General features: G+C 40.7%; 1 protein-coding gene across 2 annotated transcripts in view; it reads left to right on the top strand.

Moving 5' to 3' along the window:
* ctnnal1 (catenin (cadherin-associated protein), alpha-like 1) overlaps positions 1-23,320 on the top strand; it is a 66,269-nt gene that overhangs the window by 23,202 nt on the left and 19,747 nt on the right. For both annotated transcript variants that reach the window (XM_074686684.1, XM_074686685.1), the window contains exon 2: positions 18,514-18,703. In XM_074686684.1, the coding sequence (XP_074542785.1) occupies positions 18,514-18,703 (190 nt within the window). The remainder of the gene's footprint in view (positions 1-18,513; positions 18,704-23,320) is intronic.

The following is a 23,320-nucleotide window of genomic DNA, read 5'->3' as shown; positions in this document are numbered from 1 at the left end:
ATGCTCATTATATACTTTTCAAATTATTTAAAGAGTTTGCAAGAAACTGAGCACCAGAAATATCTTGTATATCAAACATTTTTGATTTACTCTTGCAGATTTATCTGGTGCCTTTTCTTTCCAGACTGATTTTCCACACAGCCTAATGCAAAGCAGGCACATTACAACAATATATAATTTGTTTTCATTTCACTTGAAGTACCTCTGATGTAGTATGCTTGTGCCGTTTCCATGTTGTATTCAAGGTTTGTACAAATGGCCCCGAAAATCATGGTGCAGAACTTCAGTGCATGCAAAGCTGTCTGCCATATGAGGTGAATGTTAAGAGAGGTAACCTTGGGGTGCCAGAGGAGCTCAGCGGTTAAAGCGCATGCAGAGGCTACGATTCTTGATGCATTTATTTTGCATGCCACCCCCCCTCCCGCTCTCTACTCCTCAAAATACCTGTTTCTCTTCAGCTGTCATATCCTGTAAAGGCCAAAACAAGGCTCCTCCAAAACAACAAAAAACAAATAAAAAAGAATAAATAAATAAAAAGAACTGAGTTACCTGTTCTAGCAGCTGACTGCAAAATAACATGTTTGCTGCAAGGTTAGCTGCACCTTTAGATGGGTTTTAATCTGCACCTTTGTAATCCAAACTGAGAGAACTCAGACTGATTTGTTTGCAAATGGTCTGCTAATGCAAGAAACATGTGAAATATGTGTATAATCATCAGGTATTGAGAAAGATTAGCTATAATCTGTGAATTGAACATGTCACCAAAAATGTGTCCAGACTTAGGCATGACCAATAAAGAAATTAATTAGAAACCCATGTCAGTTTGGTAATGCAGCTGTGAATCCTGATGAGTATTATTTAGAGCAGGTCGGTTTCTTTTCCAAACCCAGTGTTTTGGGCTTAAAGGAGATAGTGTCAGAGCATGTATGTGGGTCTCAGGGATCAGGTGAGCTATCGCCTTGGGAGGCTCTGTATCTGATGCTGACCTGGATGGTGTATTCCCAGATGCTTCCCAAGGGTTACTAGTTAAGGGTCAGGTGAACCGTTTTGACTGCCTGAGGGAGTTTGACCTGCAGGTCACGTTGTGTTCAGGGTACATCTCTCCTCTCCTTGGTTGACCCTCCTCCCGTCTGACCCTTGTCTCGTCTGTAACTCGTTATCTCCCTTTTCCCCCTGCCCTTCCACCTACTACCCAGAGAATTATGTGAGCAAAGAGAAAAGAAAAGCGGCATTGTGGTCTGTTGACTGCAAGCTATGCGTGAGTGTGTTTGTGTGTATGTGTGTTTCTGTGGTTGCCTTTTCTCTTCTCATGCACTGTGCAACTATGCATCATTGGGATGCCGCAGTGGTCAAAGAAGCAAGGAGCATGTTCTGTCCCGTGTCATCATGCCATTGTTTTCTATATGTCAGGGTCAACATCTCTCAGGTTACACCCACCAATACTCGCTGCAACAAAAACCTGTAGACTAATCAGCTGTAACAACCTGTTTTTGTAGAGGAAGAGGTCCTGTTAGGTACATTTATGAACAGTTTGTTCTTTACATTATGTTGACAGTGGAATGTGGTGTGGTTAAATCGCACGGTACGTAACACATTTACATCGCAGCACTGGCTTGGCATAATTTTTTGGATGTGAGCCCAGGACCTCAACACGATTTCTGCTAACATACTCATTAGACAGCAATGCTTACGTGTGGCCTCTTTCCATTCAGCACGCAAGTCGTGCCACAGTTGTGATTGTTCAGTATGAGTGGTAACATATTTCATCCTGCCACAACTTGAGGAAAAAAATAAAAAGAAGGGTTGTTTCTCAAAGACAGGAGGAAATAGGGGTACACTGATTGTGATGTGCAGCTGACAGCTTTCTTGGCATAAAATGTCAAGTTTTGATTTGATTCCCCACAAAAAAAAATTTCCCTGTGACCAGATAGATAAAAGGACTATTTAACGTAGGGAGCTGTCTTGTTTGGCAACGAGTGAACAAAATCAGCTTTAAAGAAGATTGTACCTTTTGTTAGGTACAAGAAGCAATATAGAAAAACATTTTCACATTCCTACAAAACATTTCTTGTGCACTTAAAAAATGACCTCAGAGGTGCATCTTATACCCACAGTCCTCTGCCTTTGTACTTTTATGTTGAACCACACAACTGTATTGTGATATTTGCTCAGCATAATGGTGTTGCAGAAGCTCAAGGGGCACAAAGTACAGACAGTGCAAGCAGTTCTGGCCTGCTGGTGCTAAAGTTTATAATAATGCTGCACCCCATCTTACAGCACCTTAAAGCCTTATGCTCTTCAGGAGACCATTTCATATATCTGACTGAAGGTGAGTATGTGAGAACACAGATACACCGACAAAGGTGTGTATATATATATAGATATATATATATATATATATATATATATATATATATATATATATATATATATATATATATATATATATATATACTCGTACATTGATTGTGAGTGCATTCACTGTCTTGCCTTGATGGAAAAAAAAAGGCTTATAGCACATCCCTTGTATTCCACTCAGTCTCCACAGAGACACCAAACTATAGAATACCTCTGGAGTAGTTGTGTTAAAGCAGGGGATGCAGCTGGTTATTATTCCTCAGCTTCAACCTTCAGGCTGATGTTTGCTGTAGATTCAGTCTGCCTGTCCACATATTCAAATGTCAGCTGTGATTGCTGAGCCAGGGCTTGAAGGCCAAACTGTGCCCTTTTCTCACACAACTCCAGCAGAGTACAATCTGATAAAACTCTAAACTCATTCAACTGCTAGCGTGTGTGCCGTTGAGGTTTTCTTTACTGTCTGTCAACCTTTGTCGGTGTATCTGTAAGCATCTGTACACCTCCACCAACTCTCCGTGTCGACCTCCATCAGTCTCACTGGCTGCACGTCTGTTGAGAGAGTGGGCAAAGGTTCATGTGCCTGTCTCCTGAAGTGTAACCTTTGTCACACGCTTCGCTTTTTTCTCACCTGCTATGTTTACTGTTCCATCAGTGTCCAGACTCAAGACAAAGCTAAATTTTTAGGTTAACATGCTTGCCATTTGTCTTAGTAAAAGAAAAATATGACTATTTAAGAGAGGCAAAGTCATTAATAAAGCTGGAACAATGAATCAAAATATTACGAAGAGATAAGGATCCTTTGTTTTGAAGTTCAATATCAGAGAAGGTTTGAAAAACAACCGTCAATTTTTTTCTTGCTTACTAAACTGATTCGACATGGGGAGTAGTTAAAACCAAATTCCTTGATATGTCTTTGTGTGATGGCTCTCGATCACCTGACTCCAGCCTTGGTCTACTCCTTGCAAAGTTCCCCCAAAACCCTCTCCAGGCGCTAGTTGTCTCTGTTGCTCACGCATCTTTCTCTACCTCACTTTTCCCTTCTACTTAACTTTCTTGTAATATGCTCAGACACAGCAATCTCTGGACAACAAGCTTTTTTTTTTTTAAGCAATGATTGAACTATTTCTGTGATGACACAAAGATGAACAAAGATATCTGAAATAGAAAAGCAGCATCCTTGTCAAACTGGATGCAGTTTAATAATCACTTTTTAAACACACATGAGTGCTAAGAGGCCCTTGCACTTTGGTTGCTATTACAAGAGAAGGCTAATGTGTTTGTTGGCTACATTCCTCTTTGCTTGCTGTGTGTCTGCCCCCCTCCATCACCTCCTCTGTGCCCTTCTTCTCCACCCTCTGCTTCTGTGTTTGGCAATCAGCTGGTATTATCCCCATCATCTTGTGCTCATATAGGCACACGCTGATCCTTTCTCTGGAATAATCTTTCATGCTGGATAAAACCATCTGTGTTCAATCACCCTAAAGGGCCACAGATTCCTCTGCCAAATCACTGCTCTCTCTATCTTTATCTCAGGGAAGAGGTGCGCGCCTGTGTGTGTGTGTGTGTGTGTGTGTGTGTGTGTGGTGTGTGTGTGTGTGTGCGCGCTGTGTGCACAAAAACAGATAAAGTAGAAAGTTAGTTTCCCTTACTGCCTTAAAATGTTGGAGGAGGAGTCCTGTGTATAAAAAAAAACCTGGGATGTTTGATAACATTGTTCAGGTGAGCAAAGGTAGACAAATACATGCAGTATCAGCTGCAGTTTAAATATTTTGTTTTAATTTGGTTCTTTAAATGTATACATTTTCACTGTTTGTAACATATGGGCTCTCCTGAAATAACCCAAAATATAAAAAGCCCCCCCAAAAAATTAGCCTTTCTTTTGAAGAACTGCCGAGTTGTCCATGAGTGTAGTGTTGTTTCCTTGCAGAGTTTATACAGTCATGTGCATGTGTGTCTAACCCCTAATTCACACATACTGCATGCACGCTGTGTCCATTAGTGCTGCAGCTTTATTCTGCCAAAGTTCCATCCATCTATCTATCTAGATAGCTATGAGCACATGTGCAAGTCGAAAAAAGAAACTGAAACTTAAGTATCCTTTGATTCTAAAGTTAAATTAATAAAAACGGAAGCTGTCGTCTAACGCCTTTTTCACAGTTGTTTCTCGTGATTCAGTAGTTGTTCATCTATTGTTTCTTAGAAGCATCGGCAAACATAAGTTACGTCATACCGTGGCTTGATGTGGATTGGTCCGTGGTGAGTGTGTTAATCAGAATGATCATCCAATCACCAACTGCGGATTTTTTTAAAAGTCCCGCCTCTGAAAACAAATCGGAAGAGCTGCTACCCAGATGGACTAGTGAAACATTTCCGTTGCGGATATATGAAACTGTCCGTCTGCCGTGTCAGGTTAGGAGAACCACATGCTCCAGCGGGAATTAAAACATACCTGCATGGTAACTAATTTGTGTCTCAGAGTCACCTGGCAATCCCAAAACATCAACAATCTCAGTCCAAGCCTTCTCCTTTCTGTTGGTGTCCTTATAGAAAGGGTGTGTAATGTCATATAAAATTATGAAATTTTCTCCTACAAGATAAACTTTTCCTTGTTCATGGTGTCAGATTACCTGTTGGTTCCTCTGACCTGCTGATGACTTCAGGCCCTGTGCTATCAGCAGTGTTGTAGTTTTGGTAAACAAGGATGAAGCCCTGTTTGCACAACGTTTCACCCCAAAATGCAAAAAAAACTCTGTGTAAAACGCTGTGGGACTGAAAATGCTGTAGTAAGTCTGTCAGGCCTGTTGTTGACGCTATAGGTGTTTTGATAGTTCTCAACCGTAGTAGAGTTGGGACGATCATCTGGCAGATTGGCACGCTATTTGCAGGAGTGGAGCATCAGATGCACAATTTGTTAAAAGACAGTCTGCAGATTCAGCAGCAAACGCAAAATACAGTAGTCTATGACAGTTGTAACCACAGTACTGTCATTATTTGTATGCACATGTACAAGGCTGAGTGTAACATCAAGGTTGTCAGTGAAAAGTCCAGCTTGCTGTTTACATGGCAATGGTGGCAGTAGCATTTCAGAAAACTTCCAATCTGGAGGTTGTTTTAGGTCAGCTAAAATGCAGTTTCCGTGTAAAGGAGAGGCCAAAATGCAACAAAACTTTTGCCTTTCATCTTAAAACCGTTGTCCTGTAAATGGTCCCTGAGATTTATGATCCGGAGCCAGAATTTGATGCTTTATTTTGAAATTGACTGAAGTCTCTTTTTTTAATGACTGTTTTTCTGCTTGGCACAGTCTGCTTTGCAGAGATTTACGTGGCGTGCCTGGCAAGAAAGACTTGCAGCGTAGCAGCAGCGAGCAGAGACATAGGACCATTAGTGGCATACACCGGAGATGGACCACAGCACTGTATGAACACGATAGTTGACTAGAGTGGCAGTTTAGTGCAGCCAGCGTAATGTGCAGTGCTGATGGACCGCAGCGCCCATGGAGTATATGTAAATTTGGGTAAATGTTTTTTCCCCCCTATTTATTGAGATTCAGCCCATCTGAAGCTAACTGATTATTATGCCTCCTTTGTCATGATGGCACCAAAATTCCAGCTAACCAGCGGACCAGGTTCCAGATCAGGGAAACCTGAACAGGATTCTCTCTGATCTGAGGTCCTAGAAAAAATAAAGTTAAGGCAGGTGCAGAACTTCTTGTATAACACCTCGGCATTTCAACAAGCAGAGCCTGTGTTCATAAGACATACTTTCTCTGTCTCACCTCTAACAACTGTGTGTGTGTGTGTGTGTGTGTGTGTGTGTGTGTGTGTGTGTGTGTGTGTGTGTGTGTGTGTGAGAGGGTGAAAAGTCTTTGCAGGTACATTGTGTGTCTCATTCCAAAAGAATGCATGACCAGTCGAGACAACACATGGATGTAGTCCAGTTCAGCCTTTATGCTAAATTACATTGTTGCCATGTGAGCTTAATTTAACAAGGTATTCTAGAGAAACTGTATTCTGCTGTCTTACTCGGTAACTCTTTCCACTTTGTCTGTGGGCAGCTTCACATTTGCTCGATGAGGGCATCACTCACAGTTGTTGGACACTGGTGGAAGTTGGCTACAGGCCCAGTAAGTTTTACTTCTCTTCTTGTTCAGTAAAAGCAGACAGGAGTTCAAGCCTGTGTCCAGAAAACTATCAGTATTCCCTTGGACCAATTTATAATGTGTGCTTTGTCAACTTCACTCTCACTTCCTCAAGACAAATGTGTTTCACCAGGGAAAGAAAGGTCATATGTTTTGATTTCCAAGTATAACAATGCATTAGCTTCTAGCTACTCTTGCCTCTGCAGTTTTATGCACATAGTTTTTACAGTATACCCCAAAGGTTGCAGCTTAAAAATCACAAGCTGCTAGTGTTGTATCACACTGTACTCTGCTGCTGCAGTGTGGCTCCTGAGACAGACTTAAATCACGACACAAAGAAGACTGCTTGAGGAAAGAAGGATGAAGGTGAGGAGGAGGAGTTTGAAAAAGAAAAGAACGATGCTAGTGAGGAAGAAACAAGACAGCGTGAAGTCTCACTCCCTTCACCTCTCCTTGTCCATCTGTATCCTCTCTCCTCCTTACTTGTCTTGTCTTTTCATCTTCTCATATCGCTTCTCCAGTTTGGCTTTGGAAACAGCACAGCATTGAAATCCCCGTCTGCTCGCGGCCAATTTGGAAGGAATTTGCTCGCCCATTAAAGTGCATGTTCACTCCGACTTTCATCCCTTCCGTCTTTGCTTTTCTCCTCTCTTAGCGTCCCCAGCGAACAAGCGGCTATCTCTCCTTGCATCAGTAAAGAGCAAAGGGGGAGAGCAGAAACTCAGAGTTCGTATTCTTGTCCGTGCACCTCCATGAGAAGACAAACATTCAGAGTGTTCTTATGGGTGCAGTTCTCCCTGCAACAATGATCCCTTTGTGCTGTAATGGGATGAAATTAGACCTGGAAGCCTTCTTTTTCCTGTTTAGTTTAGCAGAGTGGTCTGTGATACACTGCAGAGGTTTTGTAATTAGAGCTGCAATCTGAGATGGAGAGACACAAAACAAGTTTTTTCATATTGATAAGGAGAGGGAAGGAAACACCCTTGGGTAAAATAAGGCCAGTGGTTTAACGTGATCAGGAAGCAAACAAATTGATCAACCTTTTGTTTCACTTTGTTTCTCTTTCCTCTTCTGCTCTTGAGAAGAAATACCCCTTGCAGTGCTGTACATGATGATAGATTGATTGAGTTCCTCCTTTGTTTTACATCTTTTCATTAAAATATTTTGATATCCTCAACATCTTGCATCATCTTCTTCTCAAATCTGATTTCATTACTTTTTCTTGTAATTTTTGGCCTGAACTTTTCTTTTTTTGACTCCTGACAAAAAGCAGATTTGCATATCTTCGGCAGTTTGAGTAAGGCTTAAAAGAAATGTTAAAGTAAACACTTAACGGGCAGGCAGTTGTGATGGAAATGTACTTTATAAAATCCCTGCTAGGCATGAGGATGTGGTGTTCAAAAATCACTTTTATCTCACTACTTTTGCTTGCAAGAGGCTTTCTTGCCCTCAAATGTTCCAGCTGAAAAGAGGCTGAATTGATCTGTCTTCAGTAAACTGGATTTTCTTCCTACAAACATACCCATTTAACAACCACACAATCCAAGACTCGGGACAGAGGACAATAAAAAACCGAGCACGGAGAAAGAATGACTCAGATAACTCCAAACTCTCTCCCAGCACAGTCAGCCTTTCAGTTCAACTCAGTGGGTATCCATGGGAGGCAGCCACAAATGTTTCCAGCTTTTGTTTCCTCAGATTTATGCCCGGTCACTCTGTCCTTGAGGTGCTAGTGTAGATTTCCTGCTAACCAATGGGTGGTCTTTAGTTTTGTGTATTGTGCTGCTGTAAGTGAGCTGTTGATGTCATTTTTACGGCCGTGTAATTGTCCTCCTTATTATGCTCAACAATGAAGATGAGAGGTGGGAATTAACTGGTTGTGTACGAGGGGAGAAAGTTAAAAGACTGAGACGGACAGGCCACTGCTGTGATAATGGCAGAGTGTTAAGGGAGATTATACATGACTTTGTGTCATAGCGCTACTGTTCATTCAAGCCACAAGATACAGTAAGCTAATAATAATAGTTACTATACACTTTATTCAGAAAGCAGTTTTCATACTAGAATAAATCTCAAAGTGCTTTATGATAAAAAGATAAGTGCTGATTAAAAACTAGGGCTGAACAATTTTGGAAAATAAACAAATTGCAATTTTTCTGGATCAATATTGGGATTGCGATATGGCATGCGATTTTTTTTTATTTATTTATTTATTTTTTTTTGGGGGGGGGGGGGGGGGGGGCATTTGTCTTCTGCATTATTCACTAAACACAAGCAATAAATCATTCTTTAGTATCAGAGAAATGAACAAAGCACTGCAGAAAAATAGGCCTGTATGAGCAATAATTTGAAAAATAACCATGAATCCTTTTCTCAATGAATTTCACACTAAATAAAGTGCAGAAATGTGAATAAGACCAAATCTCTGGTTCAACCAATGAAATATGTCAACATGTGGAATTCACTTTTAAATGCACTTTAATTTTTATTTTTATTTTTAATTGCAGCCCTTGTGGTTTGAAAATTGCATTCTGTTACATTGCTATGTATGTTTAAATTTGATTAATTGCTCAGCCCTAATAAAAACATACAGACAAGGATAATTCCATTATAATAAGATACAAAGTGTAACCAAAGTTATCTTAGAAATAAGCATTTTTAAAAAGTGAAAAGGATTGAAAATGGTAATGATGGTATGACTGAAGGATGGAAAAAAATTATTTGAAGGTAGAGTCTGCAGGATTTGTCAAATACCGTGAGTAGTTTGTGCTAACATGCCAAGTCAGGTACTCAACTCTTAAGTCTCTCCCAAGTAGAAACGTGATGCTGCTGATGGTTGCTGGGCTAGTGAGTGTGTTCACATAGTTACAAGTGGGTGGCACTGATCCAAGGAGGAGGAGCCCAGTTTGAATGTTGTGTTTACTAACAAGTAACAGAAATTCCTGCAGACCCTACCTTTAAACATGGTTTCTAATGCCAGTTTTTAGTATTCAGAAGTCTTCATCTAGCACTTAGAGTTCAAAATACCCAACTAATTTTTAACAAAAGACTTTGGTAGTAATAGCAATCTAATTCCAGCACAAGCAACTGCACTGTTTTTAACCAGAACGCCAACCCCTTGCCCCATTCCTCATTTTTGTACCATCATCAGTCCTCATACACTGATGCTTTCATGCACTGCATACCAAACACTGTTAAAAGGGTTTAGTGCATTGACTTTGGGATGGACTTTGGAATTGGGAAAAAAAAAAAAGAAAATCTTAAAATAAACTATACTACAAGAAGCCAGAGTGATGATGACTCAGCCTTTTTTTATTTACCACTTTAGCTGCAGGGTCTTCAACAGTTATATTGTTCTCAGGCTGAAAAAAGGCATTTTAAATCTTACCAGTTCTCTTCTTTTAAACCAGTACGGGTGTTTGATCAGTTTCCTAGTTTTTAAAGGAGTAACAGCCTCTTGTGTGCACCAGCCACAACAACACCAGTGAAACAAACAAACCAGGAAGGAGTTAAGTTTTGTGAGGCATGGAAGTGTTCGGTTAGCTCCGTCAATTAACAGATCAGTCGGAGGTCTGACTTTGCCCTTAGAGCAACATTTGTGCTTATTTCACAGATTTCTTATCATGTAAATCCTTTAGTGGGGTTTGGAGGCTTTGGGCCGGATGCAGGCTGGTTGGCAGGGCTCATTGGCATTCAGGCTCTGCTGGAGTGCAGCAGAGCACAGCAGCACAGAGTGGAGATGAGTGTGTGTGTGTGTGCGTGAAACACAGATGAAGAATGCAATGAGAAGTAAGATAACCAAATAAGTTGACTGCAGTGAAATTAACATTGCACTCCTAACCTCTTGGACTGACGTCAGCATTAATGATTGAGCAGCTGTTTGTATGAGAGGAAGCTGGGTGTCAGAATCACAGATTTTTTAATGTATAGTTAATGCACACCTGGGGGTAAGGATTGCCAAGATTTTGCAAGGAAAGATGCATATATATAAATATTTTATAAGGGCAGCAGTCACTTTTGTTAACACACAGAAAACCCATTTCTCACTCTCAAACAGTCATTTCTTTTCTGAATGGCAAACTGGAGCACTCCTATGCATGTGATGTCCTTTTCACGATGAAGTCTTCATCCGGCAGCTGAGCCATCAAACTAAACAAACTCACAGGACTCTCTGTCCAGATAAAACATATTTCTCTGACGTCAATTAAACTGAGATCACATTGTACAACTAAGGCAGGGATACATATGCAAAGTAGCAGTGAGTCTAAACACATTTCCATATATGGTCTTTTCTGGTGAAGTCTTTGGTATCTATCCTCAGAAAAAGATGAGTCACAACTAGCTGTAAAATTCAGTTATTTGTCATGAAGTGCTTTAGCTTTAAGTTGAAGAAAGAAATAAGCACAAGTTACCTATTACTGGACGTGCACTTTCAACAATTTGAGGTTATATTCACACACTTTACATACACATACAAATACATATACATATCAATATACATCTACATGTGTATCAGTGTCTCTGTCTGGCTCAAACCCTCTCCTCTGCCTGAATGTTGATTATGGTACGTTTCTGGGTGGAGAGTAAGCGTGGTTACATCAGCCAACCACAGCAATCCCAATGCACAAGTGACTTTGCCTGTTGATGATGGTAAGTGGAAAAAGTTACTTTGAGCCACGACCATTGCGGACGTAGCCCAGAGCAAGAAAAACACCCCAAACTAAAACGAAACGCCAAATAGATATAGCTGTTCCTAAATGAGGGTGAAGCTTGGCTCGACTTTTGCTGTCAAGAACTTTGAGAGCGAAGAGCGATGCGAGTTGGCTTTCTGATAAGCAGATATGTGTCTGATACCCGTGATGAGCTTGTGCTAACATGCCAAGTCAGGTGCACCCAATTTTATAGGTGGTTGCTGGGCTAGTGTGTTTACGTAGTCACAGTCAGAGCAGTGGGTGTGCACAGCCACTGGTACTGAGCCAAAGAGGAGGAGCCCAGTTTGAATGTTTTGCTTACAAAGAAGTAACAAAAATTCCTGCTGACGCCTCCTGTACTAACAGGATATGTGGAGGCTATTTTAATACTTGCCGTTCCTCATTTTTGTCTTAATATCTACTATACTGCTCCCAAAAATCAAACATGCCAAACATATCAACATGCCTCTTACGGCTAATCTCTTACGGTGTTGCAGGTAATACACAGCCATCCTACTTTTGACAGACGCGGAGCTGTGATGCATAAATTCGGCGTAGGGAAGATCGAGTGAACAGGAAGAAAACACCCAGTGACTTTTAAAATGAAACAGACCATGCCAAAATCAGTTTTTATGTAGCTTGACTACGATGATAAACAGACATAATGAGCAGGGCCAGACCTGGAGTCAACAGGTTTGAGGTTTTACGGCTGAACATGCATGAAGAGAGACTTATCAGTGGATTGGGAAGCGTGGAAACTCCTTGGTGTGTGACTCTAGCTGTCTGTTAGTCATGCAGCTTGTTTGACTGAACACGCAGCCGGTGTGATTTGAAAAAACGCAGTCAAGACCCAGCGCAACGGAGTCTCACTGCAGATGTATCCTGTGTATTTTAGGCGTCATGGTAAACCATGCAATAGTTGGTGGGAGGTGCAGACTAAGAAGTGTTAATAACCGGATGTTGCGCACTGTAACAGCTTGCAAATATATGTGCCATGAGTGGAGTGGAACACTGAAATTTGTTCTTTTTGTAAACAAAAGTAAGAAAGTGTATAGAAAGTGCAAAAAGGTCCAGGACACACTAAGACAGCCTGCTGCTGCTGATGAAGTTGATCATTCTCCATGTTTGTTTCTCAAAGTAAAATTTGATGAAGTGAGATCTTGTGATCACGCAAACCTTAAGTGAGTGAACAAGTGGTGATTCTCATGATATCGTCTCACGCACGTGTTCTGAGGATTGACCCAGTGAGATATCCTGTCCACATTTCCTTTCTACACACAAACGTGGTGGCTCGTCTTCTGCAATGGCGCTGTATCAATATTATCCTCTCTACCCCGCTCTGTTCCTGTTTAAACGTACCCACCTAGAAATCCCTAATGAAGGAAAACCCAGGCAGTGTGTACACTCCCCCCTCTCTCCTCTCTCTTTTGTTATTCACACAAACGTTTTTCACTGTTTGTCTTTCGCACACACACTGTCTCAGTGCGTTAAACTTGTTAAACTTTCTTCATCTGCCACTGTGTGGAGAAAGCTTTTTCACACTGGAAGATCCGTTGACCCTGTTTTTCGCTTCTCTCCGTCTGCTTCTCAGTCCCCTTCTGACACTTTCGCTTCCTCTCCTCTCTTTCTCCCTTTGTGAGCCTCAGCTCTCCTTGAAAGGTGCTTGTGTTTGTTTACCTGCTCACATGCACACACACTTAAAGGCTAAGTTTCTCTCTCATGCTCTCGCCCCCCTTAGAGTACTGGTTTGTGGATCAGTGCCAGTGCTGGTGAGTGTCACCATTTGCTGAAGGCGCTTCAGGAAAACAATTAGCCTTTCCCCTGCATTCAGGCATGCATAGAAAACTTTAAAACTTGCACAAAACCCAAAGTCCTCCACAAAATCCTCTGACAAATTACACTGGTGGGACCAGACATTAGATAACAAGTCTATTTTGTGAAGCAGGACTGAATCATGTGTCACGAAGCCCCAATTCCCGTAATGTCCAGCCAGTTTTTGCTCTCCACAGAGTAGCCTGTGTGGATGAGTCAGTTAAAATACAGCATCCTGAGGAGAGGGAGCTTTAAAACGGAGATAAAAGATGATGCATATGGTGACTGAACAAAAGGAGTGCTGTATTAGCACTCTGTGGGCCAGGATCCTGCTGCAGAATAAGGTTGATAGAGAAAAAAACAGCGCATGAACAAGTATTAAAAAAGCCTTTTAAAAGCCAGGTGGTTGCTTTTGCTTTTGCAGATTGCTAATTTTATTAACAGCTTCTTTTTAAGAATGAAGAACCTAGGGGTCTACAGTTAAGTATTGGAAGTGGAAAAACAGTCCATTTTGCCCTTCTGTATGAATTTGGTGACTATAATTCTGCCTTTTAATCTTCTGGATGCTTGGTTGTTAAAGCCAGTTTTTACTTATTACTAGGGATGGGTGCCTTTCACGTTTAAAACGATACAGTACTGATGCCCTGTACCTGGCTATCAGTATCAGGACCCAATGGTACTGATTTTCAGTCATTTTGTGTGTGTTTATGAGGTAATAAATCTTAATTTGTTTTACAATAAAATCTCATAGTTGTTCAATTTCATATTTTATTTCTCGATATATTAACTTGCAATGTTGTGTTCATGTCCACCATGGAAAACGGCCAACTGTTCAACTCCTTCACAGTCACAAAGATGGGTTTATGTATCTAAACGTGGTATAGATTGACTGACCATCAGACACAGCCTACAGGCTCTAAGATTACTAGACTACTTACCTTTTTGATTAGATTTTTTTTAAAAATCACAAAACTGCAAGCTGCCTTCCTTCAGCGGTGACATGCCAAGAGATGACAACGATGTGTGGTCCCCCTTTTTTAATGAATGAAGGAACACTACTGTTGTACATAGTAAATCTGTAAAATAACTTGAGCGGTGTTCAATGTGGGTAAAAAAGCGGTTTATTTAGAGAACTTTGAAACTCATTGGTATTGATGAAACTGTCAGAGTGGATGATGAATGATGCACAGGGTTGATGTGGGTCAGGTCTCTTAGGGCAGGAGCTGGAGTAGTTAATCTTACTCAGAAAGGATTTGGTTATTGTGACATTCAGAGCCATTTGTAGCAGCTTAAAAGTTCCCCTTTTGTGTTATTACGCACACATCTGCGCAGAACTTCATTTTTTTCTAACATTAAAAGTTATTGAAAAAATAATTGCAAATATTGTAATAAATTGATATGATGGTGAGATTCAGCAGCATGTGTAAAGATGCGTAACAGCCAATGACCTGATTAATCAATTGAAGCGGGTGAATCAGGACCACATTGCATTGATTTATGGCATGTAGAATTCTCTATGACAACATGTCAGCCGAGAAAGTTTGATAGCGATAAGAGAGAACTGTGTTTTTCTCTGCTTTTCTCTTTTCTGCCAAACAAGCACAGAATGAAACACAAGCACTAAAGCATCTAGTAACACATTAGTATTTTACATTTTATTGAACTGTAAATACATTGTATTCGTTTATTCATTGGTGCCTTTTATGAAACTTAAGGTTGCCTTACATAGCGTAAGTATTAGGTGAAAAAATAACGGCTTCATAAAAACAAGAACACAAAATAGAATAGAATAGAACTTTATTGTCATTGTAACAAGTACAACGAAATCGAAGTCACAGCAGCAATTGTGAAAACAAAAGTTAAAAAGTGTATAGAAAGTGAAAAGGTCCATAAGAAAATATATGATGACAGCTTGTCCATCATTGTCCAGTTCAGCCAGCCTCCACCTCCACAGGGTCCAGGACTGAGCTTCTTCAGTCTTGCTCCATCTCTGTCTCCTAGATCCTGTCTGCTCATAGCAGGTGAAGCTCTTCCAACATGGTGTTGGTATCTGATGTTAGCTCCGTTAGCCATGTCTGTGAATAGCATGATGCTACTCTGCCCTCTGGTATTCCCTCTGTTGCTGGGTTAGCATGGCTAGCTCATCCATCTTATTGGAGATAGATCTTACGTTCCCCATAACGATGGATAGAAGGACAGGTCAATGTCGTCATTTCTTAGCTCACACCTGAGAACCAGCACGTCATCCTCACCTCCTTCTCCTCACCTTGTGGGAAGACATCAGGCCTTACACCAGTTAGCATTGACATGCTACAGGCTGCTAACAGCTACAATGTACTACAATAAACTACATTAAGAAAAACCCATCAAACATCAGAAGTGAGGATGGTGTGGTCAAACAGAAAAAGCTTATTGAAACATGAGTTTTGAGGTGTGGTTTAAAGGTGAAAAGAGAGAGGTAACATCCTGGATGGTTTGTGGGAGAGAGCATACTGGCATATATCTAGTGGAGCAATCTGTAACAGGCATAGCCATGAGAACTTTAACCCTGAAACAAAAGCTGTTGGTGCAGGCTCTGCTAGCATTCTGTTGCTCTATCTAAATCGACTTTTACCTTCAGACTCATCAATAAGTTCAACTTTTAACTGTTCCCTGAGTGATTTCTCCCCTCTGCTAAGCATTAATTGAAGCTTCTCTTTTATTCATCTTTAGCCTTAGCTGTCATTGCAATGCAGTAGAAATACTGAAAAAGCACAAATTTCAAGCCAGTTGAAAGAAAATTTGTTGTAATGGCTGCTGGGTGATTTAATGACTTCCCTTATTATTCAGATTGCCAGTTTTTTAGTTTGTTATGTTGCAAATGCATGACCTTTGATTATTGGAATTTGTGATCCAATTTCCAGTTCTTGAAGTTTTAGGATTAAATAAGTGGTGAAGTTTGTAAGAGTCTTGATTTTTGACAAGAAGACACAAAATGCATTATGTTTTGAATCCTGTCGTGTATCCTTCTCAGGGTTGAAATTCTTATATCCTGACAAACATTCCCTGACACACCTGACAATGGACTTAACTCAGCATCAGTGTTGTGTTTTGCTGTGTTACATTCCTGTGTCACGATGCTGCTTGTTCAAACAACCATCCGAGCTCAGCAGAACCAGCATGAGCTCTGGAGCCCACGAAGACTTCCCCATAAAAGATTCCCAGCTTGGACCACCTGCTGCTGTGGACCAATTAAAATCACCACCCGCCACTCTCTGACCCAAATGCTTTCACACACACACACGCACATACACACACACTGCACCTACAGTGAAAACAGCTGGAGAGAGTGGCAACTATCAATAAATAATTGATGATAATTGGCTGCACGCATTCATAATTGATATCCTCAATTATCACTAAGTGTCCCCACCTGAGTTGTTTTTGTGCGCCCACGGGTTCTGTATGTCACAAAAGACACGCTGCATCCACTGTACCATCTGCTTTGCTTGCTGAGGCTCTTATCTGTTTTTTTTATACACTGTGTTGGTGGTTTTGGAAATGAGATGGGTGTTTTGTCTCACATGTTTTCTTTTTCTAACACACATAGTTGTCTACCCAGCATGCTGTCTTCCAAAATGTTATCTCTACATGTAGCAGGAAGCTCTGCTTTCTGATGAGCTCATGGCGTGTGTGCTGCAGACTCAACATGCTCCTGTACCACAGGTGTTGTTTCAATATAATCACAGCATGCTTTCACTATCACCCAAGAAGTTGTGATTCTATATCAGAAATGTGTAACTTGGTGTATTCGTGTCTCTAAAGTAACTTTAAAGTGCCTTGTCTGTGATGGATGAGACTTTTGAAATGTGGTCTGGTGGAGGTGTGGCCTTGTTGTCTAATCTTTGTATTAATGGTAGTTTTGCCTCTTTCTAACAGATGGTGCAGAAATTTAATATTCCAAGATCACACTCTTTCAGGTTCCAACTGCTCTGCAATTCTGCAGTCTCAAATTGAAACCGCCTTCCACCATAACCTCTTACTTCTTTGTTGTAGTCCATTTTTGACTTTCACAAAGCAGGCTGTGAGGAGAATATATGAAGCAGTGAACAAACACAATTTGAAGTCCTTAGACCGGTGGGTCTCAAACTCAAACTATCAGAGGGGCCACTTCAGGTGTTCCAAAAATAAGAAGGAAAAATCATCTGTTTGTACAACTGTACTTCTCAGCTTGAACTTTTGTACAGACATATTTGACTTTTTTGCCTAATATTGCTGCCAGACACCTGAGACACCTGAGAGCTAGACCATATTTACTCTGAGGGAGTTGTCAGTTAAAACCCTCAGTATGGTTGAAGATGAACATCACAAAGTCTGGACCCGTTCTTTGATTTGCCTCCTTTCTTGCTCTCTGGAATATATTTGTTGTGTTGACAGCTCTTTCTTATCTGCACAGCTTCTTGTGTCCACTCATCTCTCTAGTACTTTGCACACTGCTCCACATGTTTAGTTGAATAATGTGAGGTTATACTGCAAAAGGAAGACAACTTTCTCTTCGCATATAAGACAGGTGAAATTCCCCTAAAACTCTACAGAAATAATCATTATCCCACTCCTCCTGAAACACTGTGCCTTTCTTTCGACCTTTGAAAAAGACATCTTGCTTTAACAAGAGTTTGAGACCCCTACTTTTAACCATCTCAGAATCAAATGGAAAAGAGATTTGAGCTAAGTTGGTTTTAGAGGAATTTAGCTGAAATAATACAAGGAATCCTCTCCTTTTTTTTTTGTTTGTTTTTACGCAAACTGTTACTCACTATAAAGTTCTACCGGTCTTAAGAATTGCCTTCAAAGATCAAACTGGGCTGGACCATCTCTGCTGCCTATGTATTGGACATGCTCAGATCCTTACACATTGTGGTAGACTGTCTATGATACAGTCTTTAAAACTGAAAAACAGTTTTGCCTGGCCCCAGTAAATGCTTCCTCCAATAAAGGTCATATACCATCAAAGGATCAGCCTTGAAATGTTTAATATCTGGCTGCTTTCTTAGACTTTGTTGGGTATAGTTCCTGACAATGTGATTGTGTAACCAATTACCGAGTAAGTTTTATGACTGTGTCCCTCCCCTTTTAGAATAACTTTTACCTCAATGTTATGCTTGATATGTACATTTTTTAATTCACTCTTACTATTTTAGTCTGTTTGATATATTTTGATTATAATTATTTTCACCATATACTTTTGTATTTGCTGCTGTAATGATGTGGATATAGGTGTAGCTCATCTTTTCTTATCATTTCTTCATTATGGATGGCCATGTTGTGATAATGATTTTTTTCAGGATTATTTATAGAAAGTTAACTCAGATCCTAAGATCAAACCAGTCAGTTTGTTCAGTTGTCAAACAGCTTCTGACTGTTCTGGTTAAAGAACTTTGTTGTTGCTGTCCTGCCTGCAAACTTGTTACAGTTCGCATCTGCTGGGGTTGATAAAATCTAATCATTTGCTTTCTCTGTTCTACATTCCTCCAGATCACCACCTTGATCAACCATAAAGACAAGCCAAAGAAGTCTGAGCGCACGCTCGCAGCCATTCACAGGGTGGGCCAGGCAGTGAGCTTGGCTGTGGGACGCTTTGTCACCGTAGGGGAGGCCATCGCCGCGGAGAACCAGGAGCTGAAGGATGAAATGGGTCAGGCCTGCTTTGAGGCACGCCGAGCAGGTCTGTTGTCATGATCTCCTCATGTTTTTGTCATTTTATGACACTTCAGCACAGAAACATGAAAGTGTTCCTCTATAAAATGAGATGTAGGTGCCACAAAATACTTTTTTAACTGACACATCTTTAACACACCGTCAATAACATTTAAGATGTTAAAGGTGGTCGGTCAAGTCAAAGCTCCTTGCGTATGTTGTTTAAGACAAACAATCACCTTTAGGCTTCTCAGTGTAATCAAATCTGAACAAGTTTCAATTAGTCAGAACTCACGGTCTGTCAGAAAATTTCATATCCAGAGGATATCACAGAGTTCTCTAAGGTGATTGTTGATGTGAGAAATTAGGGCAGTGATGCTGCATTGTACGTGCTCGCTTGAAAAGCACGGCATAATGGATTCTGATGGGAGGCTGCTGGAGACTTGATGAATCTGCCTACTGGAGAGATTTAAGCAGTAGTTTTGCTGATATCCACTGCCACATAATTGCTTCGCTGTTCCTTTGAGAAATATTTCTTAACCTGAGGCCAGTACCTCCACGTTTCTTCCCCGCTCTTGAATCTCCTGGCTGGCTCTTTTTTAAAGGTAATCCCAGCAGTTCTTCTGTTCAGACTCAAATAGACAGTCCATGCCATGGAGCTGTTTGCATTTTACTCAGTATGTGCTGCGAGGAGCCGAGGGTCTGAAGAGAGACTCTGTTTGGGTGGATGTGTGGACGCATCAAGTGTAAAACAGCAGACAACAGTGAGAGACAGCAGCACAGAGGGCTGTAGGAGGGCTGCAGACAGTGACAACCGGTGTGAGGAAACAAGAATGTGTGCATCACTCTTGCAGGGACTGTCAGCTTTTATTGAAACCGAGAAAGACAAGTGGCAGCTTTGTCAGACGTTTGTTGCTCTGCGTGTTTTCTCACTTTGTTGTAACAGTTTGCAGTTAAACTGCTGTCAAGAAGTCAACATGTAAACACGGTATCTTCCCTATCGTCAAACGAATCTTACAGTTCTTTGTTTGGGCTGTTGTCACCTCTCAGCTCAGTAAAACACTTCTTTGTATCTGGAAACTTGGTTCTTATCAGGCAAAACAAGCACCTCATTTAGGCCTCTACAGAGCATGCTGGAAATAATATCGCAACGGATAAGAGTTTAGACACAACAGCGTGATAATAGGTTTATGTTTGGGGGAACCGGTGTGTGAAGCAAAGCGTTTAATCCGCACACAGCGCTGTTTTGCAAAGACGGCTAAACTCAGACAAAGAGCGCTGGTGGGAGGAGGACAACAGACCGATGAGAAAGTTTGGGTGTGTGTGTGTTTGTGTGTGTGTTTGGAAAGGTAGGACCAGCGTGTGTGTGTGTTTGTGTGTGTGTCTAGATGCGCGTGCCCACTGTGACTAATTTATTCCACTTCTCTCTGTTCTCAGAGAGGGGTTTTCACCATTTTCTCTCGCACTTCTTTTGTCAGACTTGTTACAAATGTAGACCAATTTCACAAACACAAATAAAGTTTTTAGACCCAAGCTGTGTATTAAATCCTGATGAAAACGTCTCCTGTGATGGAAAAAGAGACTTTTTGGAGTCTTGCGTCTCCAGGAGAGAGAATGGCTAGTTAGTGAAGGATTGACATTTCTCTAATACACCGCTGTAGGGAGAGTTTTAATCAGCCAGGCTTCAGCCTTGTGTGCTTTAATGAATGAAATAAAGGCAGGCTGAAAGCACTAGTTTAATTAGATGCTACCCATCATCTGAGCATTGGAGAGATCCAATGAGGCAGGTCAGTGGAGGCAATTTGTGTTGGATCTCTGTCTCTGTCTCTTTCACTCAGTCTCTCTGTGTCATTCTCACATTTACTGCTCCTGCTTGTGCATCTCACTGTCTGTCTTACTCAGGAAGATTGAGGACCAGGTGGTAGCAGGGATTCAAATACGATCAGAACATGTACGCTTTGAAAGTGCGTAAGATACAAGTCACATGGTCACTTCAGGTGCAAAGCGGGTAAAATAAACAGAGAATAATGTTGCTCTATGCTTTGCCTCAGTGCATGTATGGTTGGTCCTGTTTAACAATATATTGTTTATATTACAAGAGAAATAATGATAAAATTTACATAAAGTGTACATTTAAACCGACAATGTAATCCCCCATATAAAATAAAAAAATACATAAACTAGAGAGCACAGACCTCCACCAAGCATATTATGATTCTCAAGCAACACTTTAGTCCTACTCAAATGTTATACGCCCTTTCAGCAGACTGTCTGCTACAATTTGGTGTTAGTTGCAGGTTTGCACGATAATTTGTTACCTGACAGTGTTAAAAATTCTGATGACCCAGTAAATATTTCATATTCCGAATCTTAGTATCCAGAATATTGGCAGGATCTGGATCGTACTTTTACATCTGTCAGAATTTATTGTGACCTTGTCTTGAATTGTTTTGCAAAGCAATCTGACTATTTATCATGGAGTTATATACACATATGGTGAAAACGGCCCTATCTTACAAGGATAAAGAATCCTTTAAAAAACTCCTGGATCCAGACGGTGATCCGGTTCACCTCCAAAATTTAATCATTTCTTTTGTACCCCATTTTGAGCATTTCCTGATAATTTCATCCAGATCCGTCAGTTAGTTTTTGAGTTACCAGACAAACAAAGAAACAAACAGACGGACAAACTCTCCCAAAAACACAACCTCCTTGGTGGAGGTAATAAAATGATGAATGTAGTAATGAGATAAAATAAATAAATAAATACACAAATAACAACCCAACTACAACTCAGCACCATTACCCATATATATATTGAGGAAACATCTGTTTTCCTCCAGTTTAAAGATATCAACCTCCTGGTCTCCTACAGGAGTCCAAAGTCGATGAGCTTCAGTTGTTTTAGGGTAAAAGTAAAGTTCACTGAGTGTAAACCCAACACACACATCTTTGATTGAAAAGGCACACTCACTCCAGCAATCTGAAATAAAATTTGTACGATTGACTTCCAGTAACTCTGTAGCTTCAGACAGTCCCACAGTGGAACAGAGTATCCCTTCATTTTGAACATTTACTACAGGTATCTGGGATGTTCACTGACCAGCGATTTGATCAGACTAATATAAGTTTTCATCAACCACTTAAACTGTAGGAGTTTCATCCTTGTGCTGATTGACTGTTTTTGTGCCTTTAAACATGCTGCTTCTCAGTCTGCCTCATGTTCTTGGCGGTCAGCTCTCCAGATTGATCGAATGTAAGAAGTTTGCCATCCCTATAAAGGTCTGCCACCTTCTATACACCCTTATCTGCCCAGATTTTAAAACCTCCATCTGCTCTTCCTGCCTTAAAACATGCATCAGCCCATTTAGGGGATAAACAGTCCATAAGATATCTTTAACATTGTTCCCTTTCTTTTTCAGACAAAGCAGACGTCAAAGTAGGCTCTGCCACATAAAGGCAGTGAAATGGGATAAATGTGTGAAAGGATGCCCAACTGGAAGCAGCACAGATATTACTCAAAAAAGACAAATAATAAAAAATAATTTTTGTATGGTGTGTAGGAAGAAACAAATGATCTGCTCAGACTTAAACCTTGTTTTATTCGTTCTGAAAATTAAACTTGTAAAAATGGACATTAAAACAGATAAAGAGACGAGACAGTGAGCTGAGTGAGCACTGTTCTACCTGAGGAGAACATGAAGTCGGTGGTAGATTTGATAACAATTCTCAGCAGAGACCGACAGGTATTGCCGTCCATTGAGTCATGCGAGATTGATCTGAACGCTTCATCAACACATCAGCCTTTCAAGTCTTTGTTTATGAATAATAAATGACTTGTTCTGGAAAACCAGCTGGGTCTATTACACCTGATAGATGATCTTAATGAAGAGACAAAGCACATTTTCAATTTAGGTGTAAGATACATGGGTCATTACTTCATATAAAAACTAAGGGGTGAGTGGTATAGCTCTGTCTTACATACAGCCTCTACGCTGCAGTTTGCACTATCATACTCTGGGATTTCAAGACAAATGCTGGCTCCTTCTGCTCTCCTCTCCTGTAGTGTTTGAGCAGTATTATTTTTGAGCCAGGCTGAGATGTTTGAACTGGTTAGCAGAGCTGGCACTGAAAAGCAGCCTGTCGGATGCAATCAGTTTGTCAGTGCTGCTTCTTTTAAAGAACCAGCCAAACCAAATAGAAAGCCAAGCTGCAGGGCCAGATAGAGAGTTGGTTATCTCCCTTCCCCCCTCTTTTTTTGAGCTTTCTCTTTCTCTAAGATATTTTGTTCCCAATGCCTCTTAACTCGGGACAGTTTGCTCTTTTTAAAAAACTATTTTGGTGATGGGTATTCAGACTTCAACTCTGTATTTTTACTTTTTTTTAAGGCTGGTATGAGCAGATCAGAAAATGGAAAAGTTGGACTCTGTAACTCTTTCGGGGGAGGGGAGTTCTGACCCCTATAATGGCCCGCATCATCCAGGAAGCCGGCCAGTATTTTAGTTAGTAGTTGGCACACCACTGTGCTGAACGTAGCACTGCTTTTTTTCCTGTCTAACTTCTTTTTTTTCAGAGCTGCAGATGCTTTTTTTAAGCCCACTCATAAGCAAGAAGGAACTCATTTATGGATCTGTCGTTCTCCTTT

Source organism: Halichoeres trimaculatus, unplaced genomic scaffold (genome assembly GCF_033239565.1).
Source record: "Halichoeres trimaculatus isolate MK-OKI-2021-1 unplaced genomic scaffold, fHalTri1.1 fHalTri1_scaffold_14, whole genome shotgun sequence".
NCBI classification, from domain to species: domain Eukaryota; kingdom Metazoa; phylum Chordata; class Actinopteri; order Labriformes; family Labridae; genus Halichoeres; species Halichoeres trimaculatus.
This window is presented reverse-complemented; position numbering and strand designations above follow the sequence as displayed.